At 35.8% G+C, this 25,912-nt stretch overlaps 1 protein-coding gene across 2 annotated transcripts in view; it reads left to right on the forward strand.

The window, feature by feature from the left end:
* The first annotated feature begins 4,139 nt into the window (after positions 1-4,139).
* Positions 4,140-25,912, forward strand: part of Vha44 (V-type proton ATPase subunit Vha44) — a 38,087-nt gene continuing 16,314 nt past the window's right edge. Inside the window, exons 1-6 of one of the 2 annotated variants that reach the window (XM_081742398.1) lie at positions 4,140-4,282; positions 11,572-11,735; positions 18,132-18,285; positions 19,917-20,103; positions 22,478-22,576; positions 25,326-25,487. In XM_081742398.1, the coding sequence (XP_081598524.1) occupies positions 11,604-11,735; positions 18,132-18,285; positions 19,917-20,103; positions 22,478-22,576; positions 25,326-25,487 (734 nt within the window). In that variant the 5' untranslated portion in view covers positions 4,140-4,282; positions 11,572-11,603. Of the gene's footprint in view, positions 4,319-11,571; positions 11,736-18,131; positions 18,286-19,916; positions 20,104-22,477; positions 22,577-25,325; positions 25,488-25,912 lie in introns of both variants that reach the window. The other variant, XM_081742397.1, reaches the window with a different exon arrangement.

The following is a 25,912-nucleotide window of genomic DNA, read 5'->3' on the forward strand; positions in this document are numbered from 1 at the left end:
GCTATATCGGCCCTTCACGTGACTGACGGATGACGTCCCTTGGCGAGCACCGGGATAGGAACAGAGGAAGGAAAGGAAGATATAATTAGAAGAGGAAGTCACGGCCCCCAAACAACATGACATCCCAGCATTTGCCTGAGGGAAACCATGAAGTAACCTCAGTCACGATGGCCGGCCTCGGGGATCGAACCTCCCGAATGCGGAGCCGTAACAGTCGGAATTTCGGGGGAGGTTCGGACTCCCAGGTCCCACCTTCGCATACATCTTTGTCGGAAGTGTCCTTGCTGACGTTTGTAAACATGTCCCCGCCCTCTCCCCTCTTCAAGCAAGAACGTCCTAAATACTGTCATTCGTTAGTACTCACAAGCGATACATATTTCCTCACTATAAAACTTACTGCATTCTGCATATTGTTTGTAAGAATAATTTAAATACATAGAAAATATATTTAAATGTCCTGTTACGCATTTAATCTATTATCTTTTTTGAACTTCAAAATCTCGATTACAGCGTTTTGAGAACGTATACCAATGGAAATAAAGTAAATTTTCAATTCTTTTTCCTAAATTTTTCTCACTATTATAGGGTCAGAAAAAGCGCTCGGGCTCATATCTCAAGGAGAAAGATGAATCTGAAATAGATAATTTTTTTCACATTGTCATAAAAAACAAAATTTAGTTCATATAATCACTCTCGTGTGATGTTTTTACAATCTGGAAGTGGAGGGGCAAAACGAGTATCTTGCCCTCCATGAAAAATTTCAGGGGGGACAGCTGCCCCTTGCCCCCTCGGTTCCGTCGTCCCTAGCAGCGCCGCACTTAGAAAAGAGGCTGATGTATAAATGATAATAACAAGTGGAAACAATTTACATGTAAAAGTATTAAAATTAATAATAACAAAGAGGCAAGAACTGAACTGAAATTCACCACATTAAACATGATCTAGCTATATTTCGCAGTACTGCTCGAAAGGCATAAAAACTTTTAGCAGTTGCTTGTTTGTTGAACAAACTTCAACGTGTCTTTTCTTTTTCATAAGTATCGAATAACTTGATCCCGGCCTATAATAAAGAGTGTGTGTGAGAGAGGAGGGTGAACTATGACATCAGAGCGCTGATAAGAACAAAGGTAGGCCTAAAAGTTTCATCGGTTCTTCTCAGAAATCCTTCTGGCATTCTTCAGTTCAAGAGTCAACTTCTCACCCAATGTAATATCAAGGATTCCAGCTAGGCAAAGGAGCGAATGGAGTGAGCATCATGTTCTAGTATATTGTAAATTAAATGCTGTTTATATATTACGGCGTATGTATATTATGTTATATTACAATATAAATGTATTAGGTATTCCTAAGGTAAACAGAGATTAATTTACGCACTGACTTGTTTGTCATTTCTTATAATTTTAATTTTTAAAAAGCCGGAACCTATCCTGTTTTCAGCTGAATTTTTTTTTATGGTGAACCTTACCAAGATGCTTCTCACAGTGAGCGACCAATCACAGTAAAAGTGGATGATATTCTGGCAAAAGTCGAGCAAAACCGGCATGTAAGCAATTACGACATCGCCAATTATTAAATATTCATAATCAGTGGCGTATTTAAGGGAAGCTCCGGGCTTAAGCCTCCACGAAATTTTATTTACTATTTTAAAGTAAATGAAATATCTTGTATAGAATTTTTACATTTTCAGGAATAAAGTTAGCCAACCCCCCTCCCCTTCCGAAACAAAATCGTAAACACGCCACTGTCCATAACCAAACAGTGTTAAACCATTTGGAGAAATCTGGCTACAAGAAGAAGTTTCGACGTTTGGGTGCCACACGATCTGACTCAAAAACGTTTACTTGGTCGAATTTATGTTTGTGAATCTCTAGTGATACGCAATAAACTCCAGCTATTTCTGAAGCGGTTGAACACGAGTGATGAAAAGTGCAAAACTCATCACAACAATGTGCGGAAAAAGTCGTGGTTGAAACTAGGAGAAGCTCTACTGGATGCGGCAAAGCCTACACTAACAACCAGGTACTCTAAGTTTCATGGGCTTGAAAATGCATCGTACATCACGAGCTGGTGCCGCCAGCAGAACAATAGACATGGATTTGTATTGTCGATTCAATGCTCGTAGCAAGGCAAAAGAAAAATCGGAATTGATATACAGAAAGAGTATCGTAAACCATGCTGACAATGCCAGACTACATACATCTTTAATGACTCGTCAGAACTTGAGAGAACTTGGCTAAGATGTTTTAATGCATCCACTGTACAACCTGGACCTGACACCATCAGATTACCAAGTATTTGGGACCTTGCAGAACTACCTGAGTGGTATTTAGTTTACTTTGTTTCAAAAGATGCTTATCCGTGTCGCAGTTTTTTGACCAGAAATTACACAAGTGCTATAGAGACGGGATTATGATGTTGCCGAAGAATTTTGCAGAAGGTCATCAAACAAGATAATGCATATGTGTATTCATAATGTTATTTATAAATCAGAATTAATGTATGCTCAATTTTGACATCCAAATGCTCAGTGCTTTCTAGACAACCTGATATAAATAAACTGGAAGTATACAACATCATTTTTCATCGTACTGTGAGTTTTGTTTAGTTTCGATAGAGTCTAAATAAAAATTTTATGTTATGGTTTGTTATCGTTTACATTTTGAATTACATACAATATAGGAGGACATGGACGTACGCAAGGGGTGGGTTATGGTTGTTTGGAGCATCCTAAATCCCGATACTTCTCTAAATTTATTCTAATTTTAGGAATAATTTACAAATTTTATTATAATTTAGATGGGCGTCTCTGGCGGGGGGACGAGGGGGACGCGTCCCCCATATTTTGAAGTACGAAATATTCAATATTTTATTCTAATTTATTTACTAACGACAGAATATCATATTAATAATAATAATTATATTTATCTGGAATATAATATTTAGCCTGTGAAACGATTGTAATCGAGTTCTTGATATACCTTAGGGGGTCAGTGAAGGTAAGCAGAAAGGTAACAAATGGAATCGAAGATTAAAAAGAAGAAAAAAAACAGGTTGGCCTTGGTAGTACCATTTAAATCACTTTCTTTAATGTCCCCCCAAATTTTACATGCCAGAGACGCCAGTGATAATTTATCATCATATTAATCTTGGTCCTCCAAAAATCTTTGAACCCCTCCTGAAATAAATTTCTGTTTACTTGCCTATGTGAGGACATAGGACCTCTGAGGGTCTTAATCCGGTCTTGGTTGTCATTGATGTTCAGAAACACCCTATTTACACTTTTCTCCAACTTGAATATCCACTCTCATTTTTAATGGTCGCTATGACCACCCACAGATATGATTTTTTTTTGTGTGTGTTTGCTAAGTAGAAAGATTTAAAAAAAACTCACAAAGAGCCGTATGATTAGTATCATGCTAAAGTCTAACTACTGCAGCAAACGTACGCGTATGTTTGTCGAACTTTAGTATGGCACTAATCACGCGTCATACTAACTCTGCATAAGGTCCTTAAATTTATGTTGGATTCTGATAAAGCTTTTGAAAACAATGTTTTTGAACATGACTATTTTATTGATTTTCTTTTTTATGCTAAATTGTCAAAAATAGACATAACACCAGGTTCCACAATGGAACATACTGCATGTAAGCAAAATCCATTTTCAATATCAGTATCAGTATATAAAGGAAAGGGTGCTTGAACCTGTTCAGTCTTCTGCCTACACCACTGAGTTCAATACCATTCCACTCTCAATTTTCTTTATTCTTCCATATTAATTTCCCAGTTATATACCCATATTAAGTAGGGTATATTCTAAAGAATATTCTGGATTTTAGTAAGTTACGTATGTTAGAAAACCAGGGGCCATATGCAGTAACAATGCACGTGTGATTAGTAACAATCTAACAAATTCGATTAAATTGGGCCTTATGCAGAATCGTTTTGACCCTTTTGATGTTATAGTATGATTAATGCCATACTAAATATCTGCAAAAAACATACTATAGTCAAACTCTTTAGTATGGCACTACTTACGCATCAGAAAGACCCTGGATAATGTCCAATATGTTTCGTGCAATAGAGAGGCCTTTAGTATGACTCTAATCATGCGTCAAAACACGTTCAAATACTTCAAGAATCTAGCTTCGCTATCCGCTTCGCAACTCGTCTTAGTTTCTAGTTTACAGCAGATGGCCACCAGAGAGTGTTAGCGAGTCACGTGAAAAATTATGGTGAAAGGAGAGAAGTACGGAGGGTGTAACTAGAATTGTTTTTTCGTTCCGTAAGTTATAATTTTCAAGACATAGAATATCAGTCGGTAAGAAATTTATTGAAATAGTTTCTTTGTCATAATTGTTTATTTTCTTTTAAATGAACATAAAGTTTATACAGTGCAAAATTATATGCAGTGTTTTCCTTTGATTTTAAATTTCTTATTTTGCTAAAGTACTTTTAAAATATTGAGTGCAATAGATTTATATTAAATTACGATTAATTTGCAGCTGAAATTATCAATATGTTTCATATATTTTGAGTAGATAAATAACATAATAGACTAGTTAAATCTACAAACATGCTACGCGAGTGTCATATGACTTCAATTTAACATATTGTTCTCGTATGTCCAAAGATTTTGCTACTAAGTCAAAGTTGTAAACCGGAAAATTCCGTAAGAACTGAAATCAAAATATTTCGGCATTCAGGTTTTAGAATGTAATATAAATAGAAAATTATTTTGCCTAAAGGCGGTTTATATCTTATTCTTTTTTTTAAATGTAGCTTGGCGGAACTCGAGAACTAAGGATAGTAAAATAGCAATAAAGCTAACAGCCGTAACCCGTCGTTGGCTTGTGTATAGCCCGCTCCTCCCAGTTCTTTGTCACCGGAACTGGAAGAGTCACTACTGCTGCTCTACTACAACTACTACCACTACTTATATATCGAGAACAGAACCCAACTAACCCCTGCGGGGCTTCTAACCCGTTCCTACTACTACTACTAGTAGTAGTACTAGTACTACTACTATTGCTCTTAACTTCCACTACTACTACTACTACAACAACTATTACTATTGCTACTATCACTACTACTACTACTTATAGTGAACCTTCCTTACCACAAGATTTAAATCTTAAATCTTTATAACATGCGGTTCCGATTCATCATGAACTAATATGAATCGTTAGAATCACTATGATTCGTTAAAAATCACTGGGGGGAGCGGGCTATACTCAATCCCCGTCGTTAAATTATTTCTGCAGATTAGTAGCAGATTGCGGGATGATAAAGTGAGAAAGGAAAAAATTGTCACTAGGGTTGCAATGATGAAAGAGTGAAGATTAAGAATACAGGAACCTCTCCTATTAAAATTTATAGGTAATGTATAGGCGGAAAATATGAAAGGAGTTTAGTTAGGTCCAGATTCTAAAAGTTTAAGGGTGTTACAACTTTCAAGGCATTAGAAACCCTATATGTATTCATAATGTGTATTCTTAATCTGCGAACAGGATATTACTAACTCAACTACAGTAGATCCTAAGTGAATATCAATGTTAAGTTTTAAGGCACTGTGAGTTTCGTGAGCTGTTTTAATCATCTCCAGCCTCAATTGTTAGGTACCCTACTGGTTTACTTTTGGCGCACCACTAGAAAGGATTGTAGAAAGAATTATAATTATTTCACTAGTTTCCTTCGTATTGTCCCCTAAAAGGTTTCTGCTGGGCGATATGAAAATATCCCACTTGGCATAGATAAAATTCAAGGGGACCACCAGTAGTAAATATTTTAAAATGTACAATTTTACGATTTACACATGGCATCCGAATGTGTGTCATAAAAACTACAGTGCAAAAACACAAACCAATCTGTGCTAGTTAGCCACTAAAAACTACGAATGCTACCTAACTGAATCAGAACGGAGCGAAGCTCGTGACCCAGGTGCTGCTGTGCGTCAGGAGAGCGGGCACATCTGCGATGGTGGGTATACGCATAAGCGATGTTATTGGAAACAAGTAGGTGTTGGCAATGGAATGAGTTTCTGTAGCACTTTGCATGGTTTCATACTAGTAACGCTGCACTTGTCAATATATAATACAGATTCTGTACGCTGTGGAGAGATTTATCGTCGGTGGAAAATAGCATCCAAGGAAGTCATATTTCATAGCACTTATTGTTTTATTAGTCGTAAAGCACTTGTAATGATTATACAGTAGTAATCCACCCAACACCTGTAAACCTAAAATACAGTTGTATTACTTTGTATCACAGTTGGCTGGTTTAAACGAGCTTTTTTTTTCTGTTTTAAACCAAAAAAACGAAAAATTTCGTAAAAGGTTAAGTGTTCGTATAATCTTGATGAACACACGTTTGTGGGTTATCACGTTTCACTCCCGTATATTATACGTACTATATTTAGACCTAAATTTTCCATTTATTACTCAAAGAGTGTGTGGTGTTATTATGCAACAACCAGGTTATGCGGATCTCAAAAGCTTAAAGTGGAATCCAAACTTATTTTCGGCTTACATCCGAGAGAAATTGTCCCCCATTTGAACTCGAAATCGGGACTAATGGGGCATAAATGCGATACGTCTACCGACTCACTCACTAAGGACTCCTGATAGAAATACGGTGTACTGATCTTTACATACTTGTTAATATGATTGTCAAGAGTCATAGAAGGACAAAAAGACAAACAGATGCAGAAGTGAAACCATTATACAGAATTACATATGGACAATTTCAAATTACTGCAGAGTACAGAAGAACCAATTTAGTCCAAGTTAGTTTACTACGACTTTTATTAGTCCAAGTTAAAGAAACATGACGACTTAATTTGCATATCAGTAAGAAAAGTGAATAAAGATACGAATTATTTGAGTCCACTTTGGCTCTGACCAATTTATACATAAATAGATACCAAAGATATTTCTGATTTCAATAAATGCCTCTTGTGGGGTTTGTATGACCCCCTCCCAAAAAGTACCGCATTTCGATTTATTTTATCAATAGTAAACATTATTAAAACGAAACAATATTTAGAATTTTCTTCGGTTGCAATTGCATAACAATAATAACGAACTACAAAAAATCACAAAAGAAACATTCATAAACTTATATATAAAAAAGGCTGCTTTTGTAGTTTAATATCTTTGTTTAATGAATGGGGAATTTAGGTCTGAATATAATACTATAATAAAGATAGAAGTGTAGGAAATGTATATATATATATATATCTTGATTCACGCTTAGTTTTCAGTGCTTAGCTTACTTTATATGTTGTAAATTGTGATTTTATGTACCTCGCGCCCAAACGTCCTGTCCCGCGTCCGAAACACACAAAATATGAAGAACTGCTTGGTGAATCGCCCTTTATTTTGGTCCGGATGTAAACGGTGAAAAGTTCGAAGGCGAGCTCGTTGATAATGTAGGTCCATCCACTGGAAGCATTTTCCGTTTTTGCATTGATCACTATAGAGCGAAGACGGTAATAGATAGCGAGGAGTGGTTTCCTTCAATCGAGTAGCATCTCAAAGAGTACATTTCAATCTCCAACCTTAAGTCTCTACTAAAACCGGCAGTGATATAATTCTACTACAATTTTCGGTTTCAATATTGAACTACATAGAGCAAAAACGATGAGAATGAGAGCGGGAGAAGCTTTTCTTAAAATTAATTTAGCGTTTTAAGAATAGGTAGGCCTAACATCTTGTTTGTTAGCCTTTTATTCAAGCCGGCAATGGCAGGAATCAACCACTTCAGTTTTTTAACGTTGATCGCTGTAGAGTAAAACCGATGATTGAAAACTAGAAGCATTTTTTTTTTTTTCAATCGGTTGAGAGTCCCAAGATATTCCATCCATAATACTATTATATATCCACTACTACCACGTTGATTTCAATATTGAGAAAAGATCACACCATTGATAAATCTTGCAAATTGCCACATTAGCACTCCAGGTCTCTCTCCCGACATGGTCACACGAAAATCATTGTAGACTCCAATCTTATTCTTGGCCCAAGTTGACATTTGGCACACTTATGCCAGACATATGGGGCCACCTTGATACCCAATTTCAAAGATATTAAATGGGCACTTCCTGAGATATCACTGATCCAAATTTTCTAGGAAATAATTAATTTTTCAAATAAATGTTCCTGACATATATTGTAGTTATTTTTTCCTCTTCAAAATGGTATATTATTTGCCTCTCTAGCTCAATATTTAGGGGAGATATGACGAATTGAAGCTAACAAGGTTCTACAAAAAAACATCAAATTTGTCCATATTTTACCACCCTGTACTCTGAAACTACAAGGGGTACAGGGCTAAAATTTAGTGCATAGGGACCTACATGTACACCAAGTTTCATCGAAATCTTAAACCATAAGGTTTTAGCTTGGCTGATTTCACATGGAATGACCCTGTTGTAGTATAAGGTGATTATAGTTAAAGGCTCACTTTCAAAATAATGTAAAAGAAAAAGAAAAGAACCAGTGGTCAGAATGACTTCAAATTTGAACGGAATGTACTTGAAGAAGGGGAAAACGGTATGGCATAAAAAAAAAAAAAATCCAAATAGTATCAAGAGATAGCGCTGTAAACGAAAGTGGATTCGGTGACAAGTGACATTTTGAATCGAAATACGACGTCTTTGGCATGAGTTGCACGTTAAACCAAACGTACTGTTCAAGTGTAGGATTGTTTCGGTTTTGTGACGGAAAAATTTACTTCCAAGTCATTCAACAGTTGTGGCACCGTTAGTGGAAAGCCCATCCACTACGGCAAGATCGTACCACTTTGCAAGAGAAAAATACTTTTTTAATTGTCTGTAGACCAAAACCGCATAAAAAGCACATAATGATTCGGAGTTTGTCCTTGGGAACTTTTGTTTTGGTATTCCGTACAGTTTCCCCCTTCAAGTATGTTCAGTTCAAATTTGATGTCATTCTGACCAGTGGTTCTATTTCTACAGCATTTTGAAAGTGGGACTTTAATTAGAATCACATTGTACATAAACACACATCGCTATTTCAATTACATTTGATGGCTTCCGTTGTATAGTGAAAAACATAACTTGTATAGTCAGCATATCTGTGACATTCCGAAGTTAAAGTACATATACGGAAGACAAAAAGTAGGTTATGGATTATTCCAAATAATTTGAGAATGTTCTGAAAAGAAATAATAAAAAAAGGTAGAATACAGTTCTACAATATTATGCCAAACTCGAAACTATTCTGAAGCATTGTAAAATATTCTGCAATGTTTCATATTCTTCCTTAAGAATCTAGATTGTTTCGGAAGGATACATATTTACATATTCTGCAACATTCAAAACTATCCCAAGCCCTTGTAAAATATTCTGAAATGTTTCATATTCTTTCTGAAGAATTTAGAATATTTCACTAGGGGACATGAATAAAGTACCAAACTTTCAAACAAGTCCCAAATTTCCCAAACGCCTAAAATGGTATGTGTTGTAGGATGTCTGAATTAATGCGGATATACCCTTAAGGTGGCAATACTTTTACTACATTGCCTACATGTGCATTAGACCTTATTGAGCACCTCACATATCTATTTTAGCAGCGATATTAATTAGTGAAAAACAACTGGATGACTTTAGAGATTTCTTGCATTTATTTATTTATAAAAACTAAGTGTCCGGTTATGTTGCATTTGTGTACTTGGGGCATTCTGTCCTAGTTTGGACACAATCTTTGGGATACTTTACCCCTACACCACAGCTGAAGCGATATATTGTAATTTGTAATTTGACAATTCATGAATTTATACCATTTATTAATAACACCAACATGTACCCAAATTCCCACTGTTTTCCTTTTATAACTCTTTAGGGCAGAACTTTACGTTCAGCTGAATACAAAATTTACCACCAGAACGTCTGTACCTTTCGTGATAATTCTTGTTTAGCGATGCATTGTTTTCGCTCCATAAATATGTAAGTTACAACATTCGTAATTTTTTTAAACAAAGACAGTAGTTAGCAAACTTGATTTTTTTTTTTTTTCTTCTTGAAATCTACAAATCTTTGTGCTTTTGTGAGAAAATTTTCACGCAGCTATATTTGTTAGGTCTTAAGCTAGGCCCTACAGTATTTTCAATTTAAAGTACAGTCTCAAAAGCAGAATCTCGAAAGCTGTGTACATTTGTTATTTTCCCAAAGGTAAAACTTTACCCAGGTTATGACCTTTGCACTACTAACAATTGACAGGAGTTTCATGAAAATCTGAGATGGTGGGTTAAATGGCCTGGATAAACTGATATAGAATGACTCGAACATCAATGTATTTGAATCTATTATATTTGTTACAAGCTATCCATCGTGGTATGGCTTATGTATTTTGATTTCGGATTGTTACAGATAAGCTTGTAGAGCCGAATGGTAATCACCAGGTTACGGCTTATACTGATGATACAAATCTAATAGAGGATGATTTGAGGACAATAGGAAGTAATTCAGAAGTTTTTATTAAATGCTGGTAGGGACTTTGGCCTAGAAGTGACTGCAGAAAAAAAAGAAAAAAAAAACCTTGGGAACTCGCTGAGACGGCAATACTATAAATTATGGATATGTTAAAATATCAAGACAAAGTGGCTACCTTCAAATATGTAGGATCAGCATTAACAGACCAAAATTATATACACGAAGAAATTGAATGTCGACTGTAAACAGGGAATTCGTATTATTCGATCCACACTCTTCATGAATTTTGTCAAAGAATTTGAAGCTTAAAATACAGAAAACAATAATTATACCTGTTTACTTTGGTTGCGAAGCAGGGTCTCTTATTTGAGGGAAGAACACAAACTGAAAGTATTTGAAAATAAGAATCTTGAGGCAAGTATTCGGACCCAAGAGGAGTAGGAACTGGAAAATGGCGGAAACTTTATAAGGAAGAACTGCATAATTTATACGATTTACGTAACATTGTTAGGGTCATGAAGTCTGAGATGAGCAGGTCATATAGCCAGAGTGGAAGAAAGTAGGGACGCTTTCAAAGTTTTAATTGGAAACTCAATCGGAAAAAGATCGTTAGGAAGACCTAGACGCAGATGGGATAACAATATTAAGATAGATATCGCAGAAATACGAATACAAAATAGAAACTGGATTCAGTGGCTAAGAACAGAAGTCAATGAAGAGCTTTCGTGAACATGGCATTTCGGGTTCCATGGATAGACCATAAAATTACTTAGTTCGTTGCACGTAAGCTTATCCATATCGGAAATGTTTTACAGTGTATAAAGAAAGCGATGAAATATGATAAAAACACCAGTGTGTTTTGTGTTTTTTTTTAAACTGCTGACGATACTGTAGGTTTCTATATCTTTAGGCACTATGTGAGTTTAAGTTAATAGCTATAATCACGAGTTTAATTCTTTTAGTACTTAAAAATTACAACGAAACAATATGATTACATCTGAAATGTTTGTGTCGTAATTTGACTTTCGGTTATGACGTAATTTAGCTTTTTTTCTTTAATCTACCTAATCATCCGTATTTTCAAGGATAAGAAAAATTTAATCATGATTTATTTCTTACAGATCTCCTTGAATTGTCGTAAGTGCAGGAAAAAATGGCTGAATACTGGCTAATTTCGGCACCTGGCGAGAAGACATGCCAGCAAACGTGGGAAACATTGAATAATGTCACCAGTAGGCAAAATAATTTGTCAGTCAACTACAAATTCCAAATTCCAGATCTCAAGGTAAGTTACTACAGACCTGTATTCCTTTTTACTTAAACTAGAAAGAAATTTTATCCTGATTCGAATTTGTTTTCTAAATTCCAATAGATACAATGAGCTATTTCAGTGATTTGTATCTGGTGGAACTTAAAACTGAAGTTAAACTTTCTCACCTTATATTTCTGGTAATCGAATGATGTGAATTTCAGCTGCTGACTGTTTCAGAGAATTTAACGACCTGTTTTGTTGATGGAAAGAGCCCTCTTTCTTTTGTATCATGATAACTTTTTACATCCTTTTGTGTATAACATCTTGAGAAACAATCATAACCAGACAATTTTTAAATGAAAGATTTTATGCCCCATAATTCACGAGTTTCTTGGAAATAATCTCTTAGTGATGCAACCAGGTATTTTCTATTGCGGAAACTTTTTCTGTTATAGGTACACCTATGTATGGTGTATATACTCATAAACGGTCACAGTTTTAAATCTGAGTGTATAACAGTGTAATCAGCCCCAAACTGTTCAACCTTCTGCGACAACTTACGAAAAGTCAAAAAAAATTCTGCAAGCATTTTAGTAATTACGTAGTAAAATTCTAACGTAATTTTTTTAAGCACATAAAACCAGAAAAGTTTTACAATTTTATTTTTTATGTATGGAGAAATATACAGGGAGCTCATAAGGGCTGTATAATAACTGAATAAGTAACCAATCAAGAAAACCCCACCTATATTTACTTAAAAAGAATTACAGGTAGTTACTTTGTATTTCTCTCCTTCTTTTTCTCTGTTTTACATCTTAAAACATGGCAATGAATCATCTAAGTCTCCTTGAGTCTTTCTTACAACTTTGAATGTCACTTCTTCAGGCATTAATTTGTCTCCAGAAATAGGCTTGGTATGATTTTAGTATTGACTACCATATTTCTGACATAAAGCCATTTTCAAAAATTTCCTCTTTCCCTTGTAACCAGCAGGTGGTCCATTTATCTGGGTGTAAGCCAACGTACATGTTGTGCCAATCTTTTCAAACTAAAAATCACACTGCAGGGCGATTAGTCATAAGACCACCAGCTTTCACAAATCATCCTGAGGTAGCCATTTTCTAAGTATCATAATCACGTTATAGTCACGACGGCAGCGCTGCTAAGGAGTGCGCAATGGCTTAGCAAGCATCCCGCCACTAGACAGTTGTGTATTATGGTTTCGACTCTGCCCCATGTACTGTAGCACTGACGACTGTGCATAATTCTTAGTCTTCCCTTCAACCTCCCTCAAGTTCATCAGTATATCATCATATCAAACGTTGAATTGTTCTGGATCGTGTTTTATTTACGGAGCGTGTTTCGCGATTCAGGATGCAATATTGTAGTTCTTGTAGTAAGCAACATAATACGTGATCTTTTGTTCTTTCGAATACTTAATGCTTTATGTTGGGAGTATGAGATTTCTGTCTTAGGGAGTAAAGTGAGGAGGATTTATGACTGATTGTTCAAGCTATGAGAACCATGCCAGGAAAAATTCTGCGTTATGGTATATGAATATGATTTTTAAATAGGTTAATTTAGCAAGATATTGTACTTTTGATTGTTTTAGACTACAAAATTGAGCTTTAAGTAGCCGAACTCCACTATAGCTTAGATAGTACGCCTTATTTGAGTTCGATCTCCAGTAATAGGAGCATTAAACTTAAAGACAAACTAACTTAAAGCACTCTTCTGAAGCATGAGTAAAAACCAATCGCAAACTGTTTTAATAATAAATTTATCACTGAAACTATTTGCGATTGGGCTTTACTCGGATGTTGCAGCTGAATGTTTATTATTATTAATATCTATCGAGACTGAATTAATTACCTTGAAGGCAAATATATTCATATAAATCATGCGTAATAATTGACAAAATGTGACACCTCCTAATCACAAAAAACCTAGACAGTTTTTAAGAGCTAAATCCAGAAAGGTGAAACTAGATCCTTCCCAGTTCCAGCAAGTCTGTTTTCAAAGAAAAATATCCCCTGTATTTTGTCACAGAGAATAACTTGCAGAATATCTTTGAAAGGAATGGACCATCTGCAAATCATCTCTTAAACAAATATGTAGTTGACATGTAGAAAACAGTCCTAAAGAATGACAAACAAGATAAAAGTAAAAAACTGGTATACTGCGTGACATGATTCAAAACTTTAGACCAGAGGTTTTTCCAACTCGGGTCTCTCGACATCCTGGGATGTAACCTGGTAGTACCAAGGGTGTCGCATGGCCTAACCTAGCGTAGTCACTAACACTCGCCTGTGGTGCAAGCGGTTCGAGTTTGATTTCCGCTGGGAACAGTCAGTCGAAAAGGTAAGTTTTTTCAGACTAGCCATCCTGAGTGAGATTTTACCTGGATTTTCCTTATTCTTATCAGGCAAATGCTGGGATCGTACCTAACACACAAGTCCTAGATCGCTTCCTTCGTTCCCCGTTTCTTTCTTCCTTCTTTCTCCGGATAGTTTGCCTATCGAGAGACGCCATCCCTCATAGTTACAGATGATGCCCAGAAGTATGTATAAATAAATGAAGGGTGTTGTGAGGTTTTTTGTTATACATTCAGAATATAAACCGAATGTGGAACTTGAGATGAAATAATACTAAATTTCCTTCTTTCGTTCACCATTTTAACTGCGTGACTAAGGTATTGATTGTTACAGTTTTGTGCTAATAACATTAAATTTTGATACTAGATATATTTCGTTTTAATGCCGTATATTGGTACTGTCAATTAGTTCATGCAACATCGTGTTCGTGAATTTTCTCAGGGTACTCCCGTTTCCTCCCACTGCCTAAATCCACCAATTCTTCCATCGCGGTTCATTTCCTTTAATCATTCATCTCCCTTTTGCTTAAGGGTCTTCACTACAGCGAAATTAAACTACCGCTAATTTTAGAGTTGTTCTGTAATATCTTCAAAACAAATAAAAAATATTCGAAAAGCAGAAACGTAGGGAACTAGGCAATACGATTTTGTATGTGATCCGTTACCACAACTCATCTATCTGCTTTCGATTTGGAACTGTAGATGGATTTAGTATTTTTTGCGGGTTCTGTAAATAGCGGTATACCAAAAGCAGATAGGTGAATTATGGTAAAGGTATCACATGCAAAATCGTATTGTCTAGTTCACTACGTTTCTGCTTTTCGAATATTTTTATTTGTTTTGAAGATATTACTGAAAAACTCTAAAATTAACGGTAGTTTAATTTCGCTGTAGTGAAGACCCTTAATGGGCATAAACGTGTGACGTTAAACTGAAAGATTTCATTTCATCTTCAATTCACTTTTTCTTTTTTTTACACCTTAGCGAGCCGTCAGCATGTGCGAGCCTAACGCTCGCCAAGTCAATGTGGGTCATTGAATTGTCACATGAAAATACAGCTTTTCAATATTATTGTGAATGTGTAACGTGAAGTTTTGTATCTGTGAGAAAGATGTTTACTGTGTTATTGTGCAATCCTTTCTTAAAAATTATTTATTTGAAATAAACCATCTTTCTGTTCCAATAGAATCTATACTTTTCAAATAATATCACTGAATTGGTGTCCTGTAAAAATGTGTGCTGTAGTAGCGTGTCGCCTTAAAAGGATTGGAAAGCACTGCTCTAGATGGCCTGCGATAACTAAGACAGGAAAAGAAAGAAGATTCATAGTAGAGATATCATGGTCTAGTAGGCAGGGTTTCAGATAATATCCAGACTATTTGCAGCATGGATTCATACCGTGTCTTCGAAATTTGCTACCCCTAAGGAACATGCGTTTTATGAATGTAAAGCATTTGTTTACGATAGTAAGATAATGTGAAAATTGCATCACCAAAAAGAAATGACGACAGGTGTCCAGTCACACAGGATATGACTACCGAACGATTACAATTTCAGTGGGGGTGGTGAATGCGTGAGCCCACATTTCTCCCAGTGAATTATATTTGACATCCCATAATACACTTAACAGAATATTTTTGGGATGAAGTTTTGGCTTGGACGTCGATAGCGGCGGTTCAGAAATGCGATACCCACTCCTGCGACGCTTTATATTCCAGTACATAACCCACTTCTCATCGCCTGTAACAATTGCATTGTAAAAATGTATCCTTTTGGTACCTAAAAAACAAGGAAACACATATAGCGACTCGCCCTTGATTTGCATTCAGCTGATGCGAAACAAAACGATCGAACTTGATGATGACACCCAGCCTTCAACCTGAAATGTCCTGTAGGATGGTGTCAGACTCTTCCTTATGGTTCGGTCAAGATTCTCTTAAGGAAGCACTGCTTTACGTTCAGAGCGTAATTGATCTTGACAGCTTGTGTCTCCGTCCATGAGTTTTCCAAACCAGCGAAATGTACTAACAGCAACTGCAATTGCCTCATACACTTACCAATTATTGCGGCAGACTACGACTGCAGTATTGTCTTTGTCGAACTCGAAAAGTAGACAGTATTTGTTTGTTACCAGTCTCCATTTTACTTACATGCTATTCGGTCCCCCTTAGACCTCGTCCACATACTGCGTGTCGCTTCACACGATTACATGATTACCGATTCATGTACTACAATCGTCATTTATTATTTCGGTACTCTGTTAAACGGTGCCCTGTTAAAAAATGTTAAGACTTTTGCACGTACCCAATATATATTTCAGGTGATTTTTATATTTTACGGTGTTACATTTATTATTCAGTTTGATAGGTTTGTCATGCCCCACAATTATTCTTGTTTGTGTTCTTGTTTGCTTATTACGAAGATTTTATTTGTTATAAGTTTTGTTATAGATTAACATGTTTTTCGGTCTGTACCCAGAGTTAATCTTTAAACTAAATTTTAATTTATTATACTGTATATTAGAAGAAGAAGAAAGATAAATTTATAATTTAAATTGAATTGTAATTTGTTAAAAAAAAAAAAGAACAAATGAGTTAAGGTAGATATAAACAGAATATAATTTGAATTACTGATATAGATTTGATGAAATTTAGAGGAATTAATTAAATAACAGGACCAAGAGACGAGACACGATAAAACTGGTAACATTGGAGTCGAAACGGCTATTTGATAAATCTTTATACATACTAATAAGATTTTATACGGTGGCAGATGTATAATAAAAATGACCAGCTAAACAAATATTCTTCTGGGGCTTTGACCCTTATTCTTCTGGACTGTTATGCCACCATAACAACAAATCCTGAATTTGTTTCATAAATGTCATATTCTCTAAATTTCCCTCATGATAATAACAGATAATTGGATTGGTATAATTTGACATTCTTAGAATACAGCAATGATAAAATATTTAAATAAATTAGTCTACAAGAATATTTCTGAGTCCAGCGTTAAGTGTAGTCTATACTTCATGTAGATTATAGTTAGTCAATGGATCTCTCTCGCCGAGTATCGAGTCAGATATGTTACAGTCAATAATGAAATGTGAATGATCAATATGTATATGTGTAAATAGTCAGTGGTCATAATTCAAATCAAAATGATGGTAAAATAATGATATATAAGAGTACGATACAAAGATCTAAATTGGTGTATTTTATGTATTGTGAATTTATTTATTATGTGTGCTTACCTTTGATGAAGCTTCGATTCCTAATAATGCTAATCAATTCTTCAAACGTTGACTGTATATATGTTGCCCTGAATTAGTAATTGTATAAAATGAATGATTCCTAATCAATGATGTGTGCTAGCTTATGAAGCATGTTGTTAATAGATCTATATATAGCAGGAACAAACCAATTAAAAGGTGGACTACGAAGTTACTGTTTGGTTTACTATTTAATCATTCAATTTCAGTTATTGCCATTTTCTCTTAGGAAGATAAATACCAAGTTTCAGACACTTCAAGGATGATAGAAAAAGACTATATCCATGTATACTTTTATATAAATTCAGTTATGTATACCTGTGATATATGTTCCTTTAATGTTATGTATACTACCTCATAATCAGATTCTTTACAAATACGTTACTTTCAAATTATGATATATATTCTTCATTGTGGTTATAAATTGATTCTTGCAAACTATAGTTTTAACTATAGTTCTATAGATCAAAATCTTACTTCATATATATACTTTTGCAGAGTGAGTCACAGTTTAAATTTTTATCGTATCGCGCAATGTTACAAAATACATCTTTATGGTTACTTACTTCCGAAGTCGAAGAACTTGGATCTAAAACAAAATTTTCCACGTTTTGTCGTAAACGTGGTGGCGACCGTTTTCTACGAACATGTAAAGTCAGAAGAGAATAGAAAGTAAAAGAAACGCAAAACAGGTTGATATAAAAATACTTGCGGCTTTTGACATTCGTAATATTTGTGTTTATTGGGAGATTATTATACGTATTAAATGTTTATTACTTTTCAGGTGGGTACATTAGATCAGCTTGTAGGCTTATCAGATGACCTTGGTAAATTGGACAACTTTGTTGAACAAGTTACGAAGAAAGTAGCAAATTATCTTGGTGAAGTTTTAGAAGATCAACGGGACAAACTTCAAGAAAATCTTTTGGCCAATAATAGTGAGTAAACTCTAAGGTTTAAATCAATGGGAAAAAAAAGTCTGCGTATTTCTTTTAAGTGCATTAAAATTCTACGAACTCAGGTTTCTTGTCTGCAGATCGCTGCTGTACATACGTTATAAATATATACATACGTTTATAAACATACGTTTGATAACTGAGATTGGTTATTGAATGGTTTCACAGGTAATTTAATTTGCCCCAAATGGTTAACTTTTTTTCCCCCCTTTGTAAATCTTAGTAATCGTACGGGAAGCTAAGGAGCACAGTGATGTAGTTGTAAGACTCTCATTTAATGTTACTAGAAGTTGAGGAACACGTTGGCTTAGTGATAGGCAGTGGCGGTTTTAGTGGGTAGGCCGGGTAGGCCTGGCCTACCCAAAAATTTTGAAAAATATATAAATGCTGAAAGATACAATAAAGAGTAAAAATATATTTTCCACTATTTATATTAGTGGTAGATAATTAACAAATAACTTCAACCACTAGTGTAAAAGTAATTTCCTACTGTCAGTAATTAATCAAATGTGTATATGTATCCATAAGCAAGGGAGCGGGCCTATCCAAAATTAAAATCCTAAAGCTGCTCCCTGATGATAGGATTATCATTTAATCTTACGGGAAGTGAAGGTGAATCACGTTGGCTTAATAATAGGATTCTCATATAATCCCATGAGAAGTTAAGCACTTCTTTCACCTTCATCTTCATTTCGATGGGGGATTAATTTTAACTTCGGTACTGCGAGTATCACTATTCATCTTAGTGACCCCAGAAATTTTGGATTGGACACTAATATTTTATTTTTTTCTCCTAAAAGAGCATTAAGGTTTATATATTTAGTTTAATTTAGCTTAGCTTAGCTTAATTTAACGTCATGAATCTTGACGCGGAATGCGGATTTAATCTTCAAAATGTAGTACAATAAGCGGGAATGCGATACACTTGGCAACATTCTGCCTGTTGACTCAAACCAAAGCCGGGCCGCGGTGGCTCAGTGGTTCACCTCTGGTGCTTGAGGTCCCGGGTTCGATCCCAGCCCCCGCCAAGTGAACTTTGTGGTGGACAAACATCGTGTGCGTGGGTTTTCTCGGGGTTCTCCCGTTTCCTCCCACTTTCTTCGTTCCACCATTTCATTCATCACTCATCATCACCGTCTCGTTTAGCCTAACCGGCATAACCGTGGGACGTAAAATTCAAAAATTTCAGCCGTCGCTAACGTCAACCCTGCTTGTGCCGAAAAACGCACAGTTTAGTTGGGAGGGTATCGGAATAATAGTGTTAATTTATTTTAAAATGCAACCTTCTAGTAACCACACATTGAAAACGTAACTAAGTTATTGTAAAGTAACCCGTTTCGGACCCTGTAACTACTGGGTATATTTTTACTGTAGGACATATTACAAGCAAACTGAAGAATTATAGTAGGGCTTATTTTCTCTTTTATTTTTGGAGAAGCATGATAGATAATAGGATAGTTCTGTATTATGTCTAGTAGTGCAAATTCATGGTATTATTTTAAAAGATACTTCAATCAGATACTTACAAAAGTTAATTTTCTCATTTATGTCATGATTGTTTTAGAATTTCGTTGTTATTAATATTATACTTACAGATGTTTGCTCTGTTTCAGGTGACTTAGCTACGTACATCACTCGGTTCCAGTGGGACTTGGCAAAATATCCAATCAAACAGTCACTTAGAAATATAGCCGATATAATTAGCAAGCAAATTGGCCAAATAGATGCGGATTTGAAAACGAAATCAGCAGCATACAATAATTTAAAAGGAAACCTTCAAAACCTAGAAAAGAGGCAAACGTAAGTGGTTGTAATAAATAAGTGATATGTTCCATTGAATTCTAAACATTTTTAGGAATTTCACTGAAATTTTTTATTATTATTTCGGCTGGTTCTAATGTCAGGAAAGACCTATAATATTTAATTTTCATCTTTACCGTGGTCACGGTTAATGAAACTACGATGAAAACGAAAAACATCAAACATCTAAGTAGGAACGAAGTCATCGGAATATCTAGTGATGTAAAGAATTATTTCACTAGTAGTGTGAGTGCTAGAGGAAGAGCAGTGATTCCATAAACGTAACGGAACAAAATAGACAAGTTTTTTTTAGAAGTATTTTATTTAATACGATGCATGTTCAGAAATCATTAAAAGATACTTACTTTAGAAGCACCCAAATTTATCTGAAAGTGAACGTTTCGAGGAAGAAAAATTGCCTCGTTCAGCGTGTAGCTTTTCAGAAAACTAACGCTGATTGTGGAACTACATTCCGTTGATTATCTTCTTTTTAATATCATTGGTATTCTTACTTCCAGTACTCCTCCATAAAATATCCACTGGAACTAAATAATAATTATAAGCACTCTAACGGGTGTGTTATGTGGCCCATTAAAAATAATTGAGAAAACATTGCTTTCCGGTGAGTTGTTTTACTTGTTCTATTTTACGCCATATTAACACAATTGATCGAAGAAAAATGTTAGCCCGAGTGTGGAAGTTCCATAGATGTCGTCAGCGTAATCTATCATATTTGAAAATTGGAGAAGATATTTTGGATTGGGAGATGAGAGAAATTTCCATGTTCAACTTCTGTACTTTTTCTTCAAAACATTACTTTCCTGGTATAGAGGAATATAATGGTTATAAAGGAAATATATTTCCGTTTTTCGAGGAATGTTTGTGTTCGTAGTTTTTCTCGTGATGCTCCCGTTTCCTCCCATTTTCTTCATTCCACCGTTTATTAATTTTCATCATCACCATCTCATTTAGCCTACTCAGAATATGCGTGGGACGTAAAACTGATTTTTTTTAAAGGATGTTGAAGAGATTCAAATTAATATAGTGGTAATACTTTTATCCGATCAATTGCGCTGTGCGTATAGTGGAATAAAACAAGTGAAACATGTACATAAGATACTGGTTAGTTCTATGTAGGAGAATATTCAGATAAGTGGCGGTTTTTGTAAAAGCCGATTTTGTGTCCATGATTAGTGGCGACAGAAATTTACGACAAATAAAAGTAAAATAACAAGTATATATACGTGTATTTTGTCAAATCAGTAATATGTGTGGCAATTATTACATTGACAGATCACCTCTTAACTATAATCTATTCTAAATTTTAACGTTTTATTTACTGAAAGTAACATTGGTTGAAAGATCGCTGCATTCTATGTAGACAGGCGACTAGTGTGACATTTTCTTTCCTTTTCTTCATAATCATCTATGTTGCATTTTATAATTTAAAGACGGAGTGCTGACGATAGAAAAACTTTAAAAATAATTGAATAAATAAAATCGTAGTTTAACTGGTTGCATAGGCGCACATGTCGTAATGAAAAATACTAAATCTTAATTTGTAGACAGTTTAAATTTGCTGGCCCAGCTATACTTGTGCAAACATTCGAATCAAAAGTATATACTAGTTCAAAATTAAAGATACTACACTATTTACTTTTTCACATTCCTGAAAAATTCACGTGTTATAAACCAACATTATGTGCGATTGCGTGGAATGGATGATGCGGAAGTCTCAGCCAAATTCAACCTTTGCTAACGTATGACGTCTCTGATTAAAAGTGTTACAGATCCTCGGTAAACTTAATGTGAGTAAGACTTGAAATTTGAATGAAGCTATTAGTGATAAAACCCCGTCCTTCTCTAAGCTGCCCTGATCAAGAGTCAGTTGATTTTTTTTTAATTCTGATATAAAATGAAGGAAACATATTCCTCCCTATACGTTAAGAATCTTCTAAATATTTTTGACTTCCCGTAGTTCTGTGGTGTGGACATACCAAGGTGTTTTGATAATTCTGAAATCGCAGAATCTTAATTACTTGACATTTCTGATAGGCATATTTATTGAAACGAAAAATGGATTCTTTCTACGAAACAGTTGTCTGAAGTTGTGTGGTTACTTTGATCCAGGGAGAAAGGAAGAAAAGAAAGGAGAGAAATAAAAGAGGAAAGTAGTAGAGCATTTTCCTGGCAGGCTAGAGATTGAGGTTCGAGTCCCGTCAGTCCGAATGTATTTTTCTATCTTCCATCATCATGCCCCAATTGGTGTTGATTTGAAAACAAATAATTCTGACTCTTTGTTTGTTTACCTTGAGCTTCTTTATTGATGAATTTGTGCTAACAATGTATTTTGTTTTTTTTTTTTTTGTTGCAGCGGCAGCTTATTGACTCGCAACTTGGGAGACTTGGTTAAAAAGGAGCATTTCATTCTCGACTCGGAGTACCTTACAACTATGGTTGTGGTTGTCCCCAAGTGAGTTTTATTTTTATTCATTTTATAATTCTAGAGCAGAAAGTAGAACGAAGTTGTTTAAACATGGAAAGATCCTAGTTCTGTCAATATTCAGAGAATATCTTGATCGAAAGTTTTAGTAATGCGTGATTATTCGACTTCTAACAGCACTGAATGATACCACGTATGTATTATTCATAGCACAAGCTTTACACCAAAAATTATATATATATATATATATATATATATATATATATATATATATATATATAGGGTGAGTCATAAGTGTCCACACAAATGATGATAATACTACACTACAGTTATAAAATATGTTCCACATGTTTCCCTTGCATATCGAGACAAAATGACAGGCGCTCCAACCAATTCCGACGAACATTTGTCAATCTTGCACTTGTTACTTGTTTGCAAGCTGCACTGATTCTTTAAGATGATCCAAATCCCGAATTTTCTCATGGTATAGAATCGATTTTAGGTGGCCCCTTAAATAAAAATCCATGGGAGTAAGTTCTGGTGACCTTGGTAGTCACTCCACCGGACCACGTCGACCGATCCAATTCCCAGGGAAAATAAAAAATAAACACTAGTTATCTTGTATGGAGACCTATGACTCACTCTGTATATAAAACTCAGAGCCCTTTCGCTAAATGGTTCATCAGAGGAAATTAGTACTCATAATTCTTTATATATATATAGTAATATCCCCAATAAGTTTGTTTGTGTATCCTTATTCCTTCATGTCTCGTAGGACTTGGAATGAGGGAGTTAGGATGATTTAGTAATTTAGTCGTACTTAGTAGAGACTCATTCAGCAAAGAGCATGCTTTACCGATGCTAGTACATTCGCCTCCTTTTACATGAGTTCTTAATAATATCGGATGAAATTTCCCAATTTAAATATATTACAGTTCTCATTACGAAGAGAAGATGCAATTCTCCAGCCATAGGGGAATTCGTATGATATAAAATCAGTTTCATTCCCTTCGCAATTATATAGTTTAATTCAGCTGTCAGAGGAGTTCTGTAATGTAGACAATGGATTTTTCAAAAACAACAGTTGGTATTGTCTTACTGACTGACAATGTTCACCGACTTCAGGATTGAGAAAATGTGTAGCTGTTGAGGAACGGGGTTGGGTAGCGTATTAGTTAGCGCATCGGCACGGTAACCTGGCAATCAGGGTTCGATTGCAATGCTAATGGTTCCAAGTTAATCCACAACGTTGCCACATAGTGAAACATTTGATTCCCCTAGCGGCCGAAGGAAGCTTCGGTGGGTATACCTCTATATAGCATTTTCGCTTTATTTTCATCTGTAAAGTAGAGCTGTGTTGTCCTTTGGCGCCATTTTTAGAACACCCGATATATATGTATACAGAAAGTCGGTCCACATTTATGAAAACTAAGTGGAACGTCCACCAGGGGCGCTAAAATCGCACAGACAGTAAGCACAGCAGAGCAATCAGAAACCAGTTGTCTGGACAATTCGGTGGCAGAAGTGAAGTGCTCCGAGTGTAAAATGCCTCCAAAAGTGACCCCATTCTGGGAGGGGTATATCACCGCTCTTTTCGACATTGGATAGAGCTACATTGCAATTGTGAAAGTGTTCATCCAAGGGTTTTACCATTTCCAATAAAGGTATTGCCAATGTACTCAAACGCAACAAAACTGCATAGCCAGAGGAAGCGGGTGTGCGCATAGTGGCACGAAAACAACATCCCCGTCCCAAACGTACAATGGATGTGGTTCGACCCCAGAGAATCCACCACCACAAAGAGACATTGCCAGGAGTATTAGAAGATCCAAATGAACTGTGCAGAGGATAATCAGCCAGCAAGTGAAGCATAATCCACGTGTTCACACACACTCAGCCAAACACATCCAGGAACGCAGGGTCCATTGGAAACGACTCTATGAACGGTATTTAGTGGGTGACAAATGGAAGTATGTGGTCACGTTAGACGAGGTCTGGATCTATTTGTCAAACTCCAAGCGGGTTCGAGCCATTTACTATCATCCCAAGGATGCCAAGGACCATGCCAATTGGGTCCGCACGTGCCGCGGAGCTTTTCCCCGTGACTTCACGGTGGTTGCAGGTTTTTGCCATAAAGGGAAACTTCTCCTGCATAGAGTTGCACGAAATGTGAAAATTAACACAGCATACTATCAACAACATGTTCTGGAGCCATTATACCGGCAGCATATTCCGTCGTTGTATGGTGCTGAGGTGTCGAAAGTCTTCATTCAAGACAAAGCATCTAGCCACACGGCTTGAACAACTGTGGCATACATGACCCGCAAAGTGCGTGAAATTGGAATCCATGCTATCCCATATTCAGACATCCCTGTCAAGTCTCCCGACGCTGCACTAATGGACGTTTGTGCTTTCGAGTGTTTGAAGCGAGCGATTTCCTTACGTCGTCCACGCACATTGACTGGCTTGTGGAAAGTTTGCAAGAAAGTGTTGGTCCAAACTTGATCAGATTTCTCTGAACAGAAGCCTACTCCAATGGAAACTTTGGTGTCGGGCTATAGTTTATAGTCATGGTCGTCATATCGAGCACAACCTCTGGTGGAAATACGGCTTTACGCCTAGCGTCGGGAACACAAAATCGTTTCCATAAATGTGGACCAACCTTCTGCATATATATTTCAGTACATTTATAGTAATAGATATATTTTTACGGATAATTTACGTAATGGTTGTTTCAAATTTTGAAACCTGGGAAATGATGACTGTTATCTTTTTGTAGAGCAAGCTTCCACGAGTGGTATGCAACGTACGAGAAACTGACAGACATGGTTGTTCCCCGCTCTTCGCAATTGATAACGCAAGATAACGACTTCGGTCTTTTCACCGTTACTCTGTTCAAAAAGGTTGCAGAAGAGTTCAAACATCATGCTCGAGAAAGAAAGTAAGTAGAATAGTTTTCTAGTGTGTTAACTATTTTTGTAATAGCTACATTAAATTTTTTCCTTGCGTTTCGAAAGAAATACATGACTGCTTGTATGCCTCATCTGTGTACATTATCATGGATAGGTGAAAATAAATGTTTTTAGAGTTAAATCACGTTTTGGGCTATAACTTATTAATTCCTAATGCTATCTCATTAATTAAGTAACTATTACGATTATATTTTCTACTTTAGACTTTGATAAACTCGCCTGGTATTAAGTATAACCATATTTTGACCCAAATAAATGAAACTATGATACCAAACTACCGTAATTCGAATAGTTCCAACTCTTACTAGGGGACCGCGGTGGCTCAGTAGTAGTGTGTTCACCTCTGGTGCATGGGGTACTTGGTTCGATCCCAGCTTTCACCAAGTGAGCTTTG

This window comes from Thermobia domestica, chromosome 16 (assembly GCF_964235325.1).
Source record: "Thermobia domestica chromosome 16, izTheDome1.hap1.1, whole genome shotgun sequence".
In the NCBI taxonomy this organism is placed as follows: domain Eukaryota; kingdom Metazoa; phylum Arthropoda; class Insecta; order Zygentoma; family Lepismatidae; genus Thermobia; species Thermobia domestica.